The 12389-nt window shown below is 37.7% G+C and overlaps 1 protein-coding gene across 1 annotated transcript; it reads right to left on the bottom strand.

The window, feature by feature from the left end:
• Positions 1 to 3749: 3749 nt before the first annotated feature.
• Positions 3750 to 11720, bottom strand: nup35 (nucleoporin 35). The gene is made up of 9 exons (XM_079821767.1): positions 11567 to 11720; positions 11083 to 11244; positions 10835 to 10962; positions 8396 to 8450; positions 8174 to 8309; positions 7996 to 8065; positions 7786 to 7914; positions 7517 to 7672; positions 3750 to 4611 (listed from the first exon to the last, which is right to left on the bottom strand). The coding sequence occupies exons 1-9, from the start codon at positions 11577 to 11579 to the stop codon at positions 4534 to 4536; spliced, it is 927 nt and encodes a 308-aa protein (XP_079677893.1). The 5' UTR covers positions 11580 to 11720; the 3' UTR covers positions 3750 to 4533.
• Positions 11721 to 12389: the final 669 nt, after the last annotated feature.

Genomic DNA, 12389 nt, shown 5'->3' with positions numbered 1-12389 from the left:
GTGTGACATATATGGTATGTTTAAGACCTTGCCTTGCTGCAAGCAGATAACCTCGACTTTCGGTTCCAGAAACAGAGGTAAATTTCAGGGTAAGTAAGTAGCCATAGCAATTTACTCAACTGACAAACTAACTGAGCAGGTTATGTTCCAGGGTGTTTGCTTAAGATGTGTGTTATATAATTAATCTAGTAATATTAAAGATCCAGTGTGAAGATATATTGACAGAAATGCAATATAATATACATAACTATGTTTTCAGTGGAGTATAAACACCTTACATAATGAACCGTTATGTTTTTATTACCTTAGAATGAGCCATTTCTATCCACATACACCACGGGTCCCCTTACAGTGAAATCGCCATTTAGCAGCATCATGTTTCTACAGTAGCCCTAAACAGACAAACTGCTCTACAGAGCGCTAGTCACTGACTGCGTCCGAAACCTGGAAAATGCTGCCTTCGGAGGACACATTTCAAGGTAGGAAGGCATCAAGGCACGTCCGAATCTAATGTTAGCTTCACTTCCTGCCTCCTGAGATAACTTCATCTGATGGGTTTTTGAAGGCAGCATAAATGTAGCCTACACTGCCTTTGATATCCTACAATCCTGTGCGTTCCATTCTGTGACAGTTGAGCTGGAAAAAAAAAAAGATGGTGTCCGAAAGTTGCGTTTGCTGGTCAGCTTGTGTAAATGTAAGTTCTTTTACCAATATTTTCCTCTTCTGATGTCATTTCTAGCTAGAAATTACTAATGTACTAATTAAATATTCGTTAAGTTCTCACCGAAGCTGTTTTGCTGTAGCTCATTAAACTGTTACACTGCCTAAGAAGTCGGTCCGAAATTAGTTTCGTGAGGTTCCTTCGTGCACAAACCCTTCCTTACAAGCATTGTCTGATAAGGCATTGAGGCAACGAGTCAGCTGCCTAGGTTTTCGGACACAGCCACTCTCTGCTCTCTCCAACAATGACATTTTTGTCCTGTGTTGGCCCCTGTAGCTTCTCTATGTGCTCAGAAAGGGAGGGGTGAGTGGGGGATGCAGTTCACAACCTCACAACTAGATGCCGCTAAAATTCACACACTGCACCTTTCATAACAAAACTTGTTATATAGTTACAGTTAATATACAATAATATATATTCATTCTAAAATCACAATTATAACAAGCTAATGTTTAAATGTTAATTCAATTCAAATATATTTATTTATTTTATAGTCATCTCACACATGGATCTGCATTCAATTAATTAGCATCAAACAAACAATATAATATTCTCAGTGAATAAATATTCCTTATTAAATGAAAAAATGAAAGAAAAAAACGATTGCACAAACACCAAATAGCATTGAAAATCACCATTAAACAAGAGGAGGAAGTACAATTGCACGCCTTTTTTTAGTTTCCATGGTGAATAATCGATTCGTCGCTCTGTTGAGAATGTCTTGTGTGTTGACGGTTAACATACTCTGGGTAGTCCGTGTTTTTGGTACCAGCATACCTCGAGTAACCAAGGGTTGGGGTAATTAAACGAGAGTTCAAGGTAAATGTGACTGTAAGCTAACCTTGCTTTCTGGAATCGAAGTTTGGGGTTCTCTCCTAATTGCAAATTTGACAAATGGAACAAAATTCTCCTGCATACAGTTTTGTAAAAGCATCCTTAGAGTACAGAGAAACACACCTAATAATGCAAGCATGACAGCATTAGGCCAATACCCTCTATTAATCCACATTGAGAAAAGAGCCATCAAATTTTGGAAACACAATACACTCATCCACATAATCCAGCCCAACCAAATGATTGATTCACAAAAAGAAAACTACCTAACTTATTGGAATAAAACAACACAAAAACTAAGCAAACTACAATGTTACTGGCCCTAAACAGAGATTACACCACAGCAGAATACCTGAGCAGTCAGAGACCACAAACTGAGGAAAAACATGACAAGACTGGTACAGACTGAGCAACCACAGCCTGGCTATAGAGAAGGGCAGATACAGACAGAGCTGGCTGCCCAGATAGAGCAGGTTATGCCTGTATAGCCAAGGACAAATATAAACAAAGCGGCACTTCTTAACCCCCTGCCCTAACTATAATGAAACTTCTTTCCCAAAAGTAAAATTTATCCAAACTTCAAAAAGTTGAAGAATTGTCAAAAAAGAGACTGCATTTCGCAAGAAAAGTTTATCAACCCCTGGCACATAAAGAGGGAAGAGTCAGCCAGTGATGCGCCCATTTACACTCACACAAACTCTTACACAAACACACACACTTGTTTTTTTCCACACTTGTGTGTCAAAGTAACATCCACATGGATGGCAGAACCCAAGGTTTCCTAGCAGAAAATTGCCCAAAGCATCACACTGCCTCCGCCGGCTTGCCTTCTTCCCATATTGCATCCTGTTGCCATGTGTTCCCCAGGTAAGCGACACACACACACCCGGACATCCGTGCGATGTAAAAGAAAATGTGATTCATCAGACCAGGCCACCTTCTTCCATTGCTCTGTGGTCCAGGTCTGATGCTCACATGCCCACTGTTGGCGCTTTCGGCGGTGGACAGGGGTCAGCATGGGCACCCTGACTTGTCTGAGATGCACTGTGTATTCTGACACCTTTCCATCAGAACCAGCATTAACTTATTGAGCAATTTGAGCTACAGCAGCTCGTCTGTTTGATCGGACCACACATGCCAGCCTTCACTCCCCAAGTGCATCAATGAGCCTTGGCCACCCATGACCCTGCTGCCGGTTCACCACTGTTCCTTCCTTGGACCACTTTTGATAGATACTGACCACTGCAGACCGGGAACACCCCACGAGAGCTGCAGTTTTGGAGATGCTCTGACCCAGTCGTCTAGCCATCACAATTTGACTCTTGTCAAACTCGTTAAAATCATTTTGCTTGCCCATTTTTCCTGCTTCTAACACATCTCAACAGGTGCCGTGATGATAATCAGTGTTATTCACTACACCTGTTTATATATAATTTTTTTTAAAAATTGTAATTCCTTTACTTGCTCTTCCTGTCAAATTGATCTATAGGTCAATTCAGATCAAATTCTTCATTTTCTAAATTTTGTTAAAAAAAAAGATAATTGCAAGGAAAAAGAAAAAGAAAAAACTCTTTTCTTCACACTTTAAAATGCTTCGTTCCAAACCCACTGCAACCACCCACATGAAGAGTGTGAAAAGGTCAGTGTCAAGTCTTAAGTACTCAAAATCGTGGCAGGTTAATTATTACAACAACAAAAATGCATTTTGTAGAAGAACAATACTTTGGTTGTGCTTACTAATCTTGCATGACTGTGTGAATGAATATGACCCTTTACAATAGATAACGCTTTGCAATGAACTGAGATACATATGGTAATTTAACGGTTCAATAAAATACCTTACTCACCAGTTGAGTACTTTCAAATCCCTTAATTCTAGCCATCTCCGAAAAGCCAAGCCAGTGTTAATTCCCATTTTATTATAAGCTCGGTCACGTTCTCTTTTTGCCAGCAGACTCTCCTCTGTTCTGAATTTCTGTTAAAACAGGTGATTCCTCTAAGATTTAAGATTTATCGTGCACAGTGTCAAACTTTCTAGCTCATTGTGACAACTAATCTATACCAATCCCAAACATACACACGCGTCAAAGTGGAGGAGCAACTTCTCTCTATTTACAGATGTGACAAGACACGCACAGGCGACACTTATGATAGGCTTACCATAATGAATCAAGGCAAGACAAAAACACGCTTTGGAAGAAGGAATTATGATGTATTGGCTCATTTAAATTGTGTTAATTTTGAACAAGAAAAAAAAAAAAAAAGTTACGTAGCGTACCTTTAATACAAAACTTAAAGAGAACAAACTGCAGTTAAGTCAGACAGTGTTTATTAAAGAGAAAAGGCATTTTCAAAACCAGACATTTCTAAAAAAACGGATTTTCTGTCCTATTAAAATAATTGATAAAGTTAGTGAAAACCCACAATAACCTAAAAACAGAGGTATGTAACCCAATGAAAAGATGGTTCAATCGTAGATTAAGGCCTTGGTCTCAAAATGCAGAAGGTGTCATTCAATGATATTCTTAGGAGATCAATGAAGCAGACCATAACCAATAATTATGTTAAGTAAAATTTTCATATTTTGTACAATAGGGTCCCGTGAGGGAGTGTCATGATTTGATCCTTAAGTTACCAGCAGAACCCTCTTTTGGCATGTTTAAGACCTGAAACACCTAATGCTCACAATTAAGTTCTTAAACCTGTATGGTTTTGAGGACAGACTTGAGGGACTAACTCCAAAGCAGACACACTTCAAACCCAGCAGCTGAAAGCAGTCCAAGTGAAACACTCATGAGTCCATCTTCAGCAAAACAGCACACAGTCAATTAGTCCGCGAACATAGAGATAAAGTGCTTTTGTATTCACTCAGTGATTGTGCTCAGAAAAACCCAATGTCAGTTTTTAGAGCAATGCCAACACATCAGAGGCTGTTGATGGTCTCAGAGCTTTTTCATCAGGACCCTGTGAGTGAAAGATTACCATCCAAACATATACTCCATTGCTTTCGATACAAAACTGTCATCCTTTTTTGGTGTCTGTTGATCTGACACAACCTATAAATCAGAACAAAACAAAGCACTTCACAAATGATGCTTTTAAAATGTTGTTCCTTACAGCACATTTCAGTTTCTCCCACTAACTAGCTATTTAAATAACACTTGTAAATATAGATTCTAATACACCGATTATTATAATTACAATTATCTTACCCATTTCTGCTATTCAAAATCATATGAAAAATTATTTTGACAAATTGCTAATGCTGAGATATCAAATCTGCAAGAACAAATGCATAAAAAAAATAAGGGGAAGAAAGAAAACAGTCACAAACAGATTAGCTCATGTTCAGCCGGTTGTGTGTGAAAACTACAAACTAGGAGGAGATGCACATTATTTCCAAATTAAGCCAGGTTCTGCTGCCGACAGGATGTTATTCAGACTTTAAATACGGAAAGAAAATAAAAATTGAAATTAATAGTAATAATAAAATTATTTTTATTGGTTACACTTTACAGTAAGGTTCAATTTGTTAGCATTAGTTAACAATGAAAAATACTTGAAGCATTTACTAATCTTAGGCTGTTCACACGGAGTCCAAATCCGATTATGTGTGTATCCAATAGGAATCTGATCTAAACTATTCACAGTTCCCACAGTGTATCGCAACTGCACAGATATTATTTGTGCGTCCCGTGTTGCGCTTTCGCTTCCGGAATATAAACATTGGTTTCTATAGTAATGACGTTGTGTTGGTAAGCATATGCCAAAAACAACAACAGCAACAAAAAAAGCTTTTGCTTGGGATGCACCGAAAGGAAAATTCTTGGCCGAAACTGAAAACCGAAAAAAAAAAAAAGAGGACACCAAGGCCGAAAACCGAAATAAATTATGCCAATTATTAGTACCATTGCATTTATGGCTATGACTGTGTACTAACTTTACTAAAATCAAGGCATTGCAATTGCATAAATTAATATTAAAGATTCAAAGAATAAATCAATTACAAATTATGCCAATATTTATTTAGCACATTGCAACAATGCACAGTATAAAATAAAATTCAAACTAAAATGTTTAACTTGACCCCACTCATGTGTACATTAAATAATAATGTACAGGCCTACAGAAAGGTTTTAAAATTAAATGTTCTCTCATAAAAATAAAGTGCATTTAGGTCAAGTGCATTTTTAATTTTTAAACCTTAAACCTTACTTGCACATTAATATTGAAGGTTAACAACAGAGCCCAAACTATTAGCCTAAATTTAGTTGCTATTTATTTTTAGGTATAATAATCAACACTCAAATAACATAGTACACAAACATGTAAGCTTCACATAAGGCAGTATTTGCAATAACTTCTAAATCTAATTAAAATATATTTTTTTATCCAATTCGTTGTTGAAATATAATCATTTATACACAGTGTCTGTCATTTTCATGACAGGTTCAGTTAAATTTTCGGTGGCCGAATATTCGGTGCATCCCTAGCTTTTGCAATGCAGATGTTGTGTAGCCGAAAAGACTGAAGACTGACACAGACGAGAAGAATACATTTGTTATTTTTGTTTGTTTTTCTGTTGACGTAGTAAATACAGTACAGCGCTTCCAAGTTACGTCAGAGCTACGCCAGAACACCAGCTTACCATTGGCCAAAGCTGTTCATGTGAGCACCACAACGCATGCGTGTGAAGCTGACGCAGGCACTGGCCAACGTAAACAGTTTAGGAGTCGGACACAGACAAGAAGAAATTATTGAATTAAGTTGTTATTTTTGTTTATTTCTGGTCGCTTCATAAAATTAAGGGTGAACCACTTGAGTCACATGGACTATTTCAATGATGTTTTACTACCTTTCTGGGCCTTGAAAGTGTTAATTAAATTGCCGGTAACTGACGGGCCGGGCCGGGTTCAGACAGATATTTAGAAATAATGTTCGGGTTCGGGCTCCGTCACGTCAGCACGATAAGGCATTGAACATTTGAAATTTAAAATATCTTATGTAGGTAGCCAATGGGCCTGTTTAACTTGATGCAAAGGTATGTTTTTGTGATTAAAATAAATGTAAAATATTACCCTAACATCCGTCTTCCTGTGTGCGGAAATTTGTTTATGTAGCTGTGACAGCGCGTAACATGTGTGTGCATATTAGGCTACATGTGACTGGCAGCGCAACTTCAGCGCTGCTGGCAGGACCATCGAGCAGAGGACAGCCTTGAAGCCATCCACAGTTGATGCAATCCTTTTTCTGCCTAAACCTGGATTAGCCTAAACTTTGATGGATGGATTATGTAAATAGATCCCATGTTGCAGTTTAGTAGCCATACAGTTTTCGAGAAAATGTCAAAATCGAGAAAGTGATTTTTTTTATTTCAATAAGCTGCATGTGTGTAACGTTATTGTTTTGTTCTGTTAGCTTGGGCCATTTTTGGTAGACCTTTGTTCATTTAATTTCAATTGGCTATTTGATTGGGCCCCGCGTTAACGTGTGCATTTGTTGCCCCGTCTGCGCGCTGATGCGCTCATCTGAAATCATTTCAGAATGCCTTCCAACAGTTGCTTAATAAAAGCGGGCTTTCCACACGAACAAACGTACATGTGTCATTAAGTATGAGAAAAAAAAATTGATTCGGGTTCGGGTCAAGCTCGTGCATTAATATCTTAATGCCTGTCGGGCTCTGGTCGGGTTCGGTTACTGCTCTGTCGGACGCGGGCCGGGCTCAGACAGAAAAATGAGGCCTGATCCGCACTTTACAATGGAGGGCCCTGAGAGCTCTCGAATTTCATCAAAAATATCTTAATCTGTGTTCTGAAGACGAACAAATGTCTTACGGGTTTGGAACCACACGAGGGAGTAAATAATGACAGAAATTAAATTGGGTGAACTAATCTTTTAAATGCATTTATTTTGTAAAGCTGCTTTTGATAGGCTAATATTAATGCATTTGTTCAACTATACCTGGTAGTCACTACTGGATGCTTTGTAAGCAGCACTGAGGGGCCTCATGACAGATCGGGGAGTCGATAAAGGGTGACTGGGGGTGCCATGAGCCTTCACTGGGGGCGTGAACACAGAACTGGAAACACTGCCCTTCTCGGAGCACTCCATTACACTCTGTCAAAAAATTAAAAATACATACAACGCAAAATTATAACTGTTACAAATATTACATGCAGGGACACTTCCATCCACCATGCTTGTTTTCACAAGGAAATCATTGCTTCTACCTTATCAATACATGGTTTGACACCAATCATTATGGCTTCTCCAAATATCTTTCCATCTTTACTGAGAGCTTTCCGTGCCTGCAGTTTAGACTGAAACTGAACATGCATCCAGTTTCCTGTATTAGACATCTGTAAATGAAAAGAGCATTTGTATCGATTACAAATCATATACAAGCCAAACTGCAATGATGAAACTTAGTCTGTACTTACTACATGTTTTATTATGTTTCCATACTGTGCAAACTGTAAAAGGATGTATGAAGCAGATGCTGGAGGGAATCTGCGTACAAACAAACAAGGATTTTGTGCCATATGTAGACAACATCGCCATAAACCCTGTCATCAAACTTCATTATTTGATAGTACAATGGGTTTTTTAAAAACACACCCAAACACTGTGATCCAGGTGTCATCCAGCTGGTCGTCAGAGGACAGACCATCTCCTTGTGTGAAGAACGGATCTACTTGAGCTGGGGAAAGAGTTGTTTTCCTCTGCTGCCCTGCAGGGCTAAACAAACTAGAGACTATAGAACAAAAAAAAGACACTAAGAATCAATTTTTGGGCTGGGAAATTCGTTTAATAAGTAATCAAACTAAATATGATATTTACCTGTTCCTGGTGTCCCAGGTAGACCAGACAATGGTGTGTGCACTCCAGCAAATGGCTGTGAAAAACAAATTAATAAGCCAAGGACAAAAACTGGTTAACAAAATGCTTTAAATCTCTTTCTCTTACATTAGCTATGAATCAAATGTGAAGAGTGAAATTGCTAAATCTGTGCAATAATATTCAAATCATTGGGTCTCATTCACCAAGCATGCATACACACAAATTTGTGTGTGAAGTCTGTGTACGAATGTTTTTACGAAAAAAAAATATTTCTCACTAATAACTTTCATACTGAAAGCTATTCTAAATTGGGGGGGGGGGGGGGGGGGGGGCACATGCTTAAAAGATATATAATCTGGGTGGTGTTATAACCCTGTTAATGTTAAGATGACATTTGATAAGTTATTGTGATTTATGAGTGATGTAGATGACTGCTGCACTTGTGACAGGGCACATGTTCACAGAGAGAGAGATCGAGCAGAGAACCCCACACTCTCTTGGCCTTCAAACTAAGCACTGTTTTAGATCCTTCTCCCTCACACATATGAATCAAAATCAACTGAAATGGCAAATCGTGATGTCCTAACAGCCAGGATTTGCACAGATGTCCGATTCACGACCTAATGACTCGTTTGAACCGATTAATTTTAATAACTGGTTAAAACAACTGATCTGTCCAACACTGAACACACAAATCGGTGTATTAATAATTTACCCAGAACAACTCTGAAATGAGGATTTGTAGAGCCCTATAAATTTCTGCGATCACAGAATCTCGGACGGAATAACGGAATTGGCATATTAACGCAGAATCTGGTGTTAGCGCGGAATTTCACATATTTGGAATGAAATGCTGTTTTGTGTGGGAGAAGAACGTATGTCTGGGGAAAAATGCAGACCGGGGGAGGCAAATCTGGGCGACACAACCCCTCCCGTCATTACAGCTCCCCCTTCAAAACAATGAAAGTATGGCAAAGCGGCTCTCCGCGGCTCTGCTTTCGTCGGCGAAAAAGTTAAGAAACTCAACGCTAAGCCCTCAGTACCAAGCCGAGCAGTTCCCTCACAGGGAGTACTTGCTGTATTTTGCCTTGTTTGTAATGCACTTTAGTGTACTATATGGAAAATAATGCCTTAAATGAACTTGAGAGAAAATGAGATGCGCGGGTCAGCGCGTCTTATCCACATCATGTTCGGCAGAGGTAGATCTTAAAGTGACAGTAGCACTGATAATGTCTGTCATTAATGTTCAAAGAACAACGGGAACAGAAGATTGTAGCTTTAATGATGATTAATCTATATATCACATATTTATGCAGTTAAGCAAGGTGTTGATAACTTTATTCAATTTCTGTGTAGGCTATGTCTGACAGGGAAGGCCATGGGTTATTGTTATTTTTTTAAAGCCTCGTAAATGTTGAAATTGGTAGCTTATTAATATATTAATATTTTATAAATATACTGTAATGTAACGTCATTAATGTTTCATATAGACATTAATATCAGTGACACTGGCCATCATTCATAAAAAGATGTCATTACAACACATATTTAAAATATGCTGTCTTTAAATTGTTTCTTCATTATTCATTCAATTTGGAGAGCAACTGAAATTATTACAATATAAAAATATTAAAAACTCCAATGTTTTTAATTGCAATTAATCAGGATTAATTACAGAATTTTTTTTTTATTTAATTAGGGTTTTTTTTATTATCAATTCACAGCACTAATATTTTGTTGTGACTTGAGAGTGCAGTGTTATGTTGCATCATGCAGTATTTGTCTTGAGAAGTAAATGTGATGTTTGTTACCTCAATAAATTTAAGGTAATTCCTTAATTTCTATCTATTATATTAACATTAAAAGCACTCTTTTTACAACTAAAATAACAGTTAAGGGTAAAAAAAACTGAATTCCCAAAAATTTAAACGAAAAAAAAAGGAATTAGCAAAAATTAAAACGTAAAAAAATGATTTTGGCAAAAAATAAAACGGATTTCATAGGGCCCTAGATTTGTTAATAAACTTTTTAATGCTCCTTTTTAATATTGATATGATTGTATACCAAAATAATTATCAGTAAACAATGAGAAACAAACATCAAGGTAAGAGATCATACATAAGAGACATCAAAATAAGATAAGCAAAAATCACAAACTGTTTCTTTGCATTTATTTTAAATTTAATGTCAGTATTGGGCTCGCAGATCAGATGGGTAGGGTACTTTTTTCTGTGTGTAGATGACCATGGCGATGTTTAGGCTGTGCTTTACACAATATCAGCACTCACTAACATAGTTAAAAAATATATGTAAGCAATATCTGTTTACTGTCTCTCTGTGTTCTTATGTAAACACAGGATATGTAATTCAGTCTCAAATTAAAATCTATAAGAAAAAATCTATAAATCTATATATCTAAATCTTGTTTGCACTTCTCACTTGTTTGCGAGCAGCAAGGGGTGACATTCCCACACAGGAACCGTTGAGGTCTTCGTAGATGCTTCTGACTGGAGGGGCTCCACTCTTGTCTTTAGGTGTTGGGACCACCGGCTGAGGAGGAGATCCACCTGAATCAAGAGAGGATCAAATCTCTAACCAAGTAACTTCTATGCTATGTGTAAAAAAAGGAGTCCGAATTTCTTATAGTATTAGCAAAACACAACGAAGAATAATAAAAAAGTGTTTACCAGCCAGAAGAGGAGACCTTGTTTCTGCCCCACCTCCGGTCAACCCAAAAGACCTGGGTTGGGGTGTGACAGGAGCAGGCAGGTCTCCCATCAGAAACCCGGGTAAAAACTGAGCCCCAGGCTTGGGGGAGGTTGGGGAGCCAAGTGTCATTGGTTCAATACCTGTTTTGAGACATCAGAACGTGTTTAACAGTTTAATATTTCCTGCAAACTACTAACTAGAACATATATTTGCATTTAACATCTACATGCAGACAAACGGGCACGTAAACAAATAAACGCAAATCATTCAAGGAGGCAAATGTTTGTATCAAATATGGGATACTCGCATATACTGATATTGCATTAGCTGCTAAATGGCTGACTTTCTGCCGTATTGTAGCTAGTGGTCATATTAGCACAGCCACAGTTAAGCACGTTTCTACAAACTCTTCAAATACGTCTACATACAAACACAGGACTCGAGTAAAGCACGAAAACTTACTCTGGATGTCCATACCGGGTCACTAGCACGGCCGCCTCGGACAAAAGATTAGCCCTGCTTTACCAAATAAAAAAGAGTGCAAAAAAAATTTGAACCAGGCGGAAGTTGCGCGTGTTCAAAATGAGCCGACACGAACGCGCTGCACTTCCGTTTTCACGAGACCAGCGCGCGCCCCTTCTGGAAAGGCCGTGGAACTGATTTTTGTTTCAAAAGACCTGTCAATGTAACTCTTTTTAGTCAGTGTATTCTTTCTTTTTTCTCAATTTATTTTAATTGTATGAGTGCTTATGTTATGTTGTAAACACAGACGAAAAGACGAACCTGTGAAATATTGCACTACTACATTTTTCAGGTTAAATGTTCTTACACTAACTCATCTGTAGATGACACTGTTGTTCCACAGAGGCTAGTTATGCATGCATTTTATTGAGCAATACAGTTGATGTTGATATAATTTCTTGGGGCAAGAGGTAATCAATGAATGTTAATGAATTAATGTTATGCTAATTTTATTAAAGTTTCTGTGTGGTTTAAAAATGATACCCTCATAAAGATGAAAAAATGCTCATAAAGATCAATTATGGTATGAAGTTATTAGCTGCATCACAAAGTAATTTTATTTAATGTACGGTTTAGATTAGCCTATTTAAAAAAAAAAAAAAAAAAACTTTACCCTATTTGTAAATGAAGGTGGGGAACTGCTGAATTCTGATCAGGTGATTGGACTAGCCTATATCCTGCCCAAAGAAGTGTGTGCAGTAAAAAATCAAATGGTTTTGAAAGCAGTGCTAAGTATTCATTAGTGCTCTGTGATTTATATCAC

This window comes from Gobio gobio (genome assembly GCF_949357685.1).
Source record: "Gobio gobio genome assembly, chromosome: 7".
Classification (NCBI taxonomy): domain Eukaryota; kingdom Metazoa; phylum Chordata; class Actinopteri; order Cypriniformes; family Gobionidae; genus Gobio; species Gobio gobio.
Note: the sequence above shows the minus strand (reverse complement) of the source record. Positions and strands in the feature narration are given on the sequence as shown.

Excerpts from the sequence above, each read along its gene's own strand:
- nup35 (XM_079821767.1), bottom strand. Across the intron at positions 10,963-11,082 it reads AAGGTCTCCTCTTCTGGCTG|GTGGATCTCCTCCTCAGCCG; the intron begins GTAAACACTTTT and ends CTCTTGATTCAG. Across the intron at positions 7,915-7,995 it reads GAAACATAATAAAACATGTA|ATGTCTAATACAGGAAACTG; the intron begins GTAAGTACAGAC and ends TTTCATTTACAG.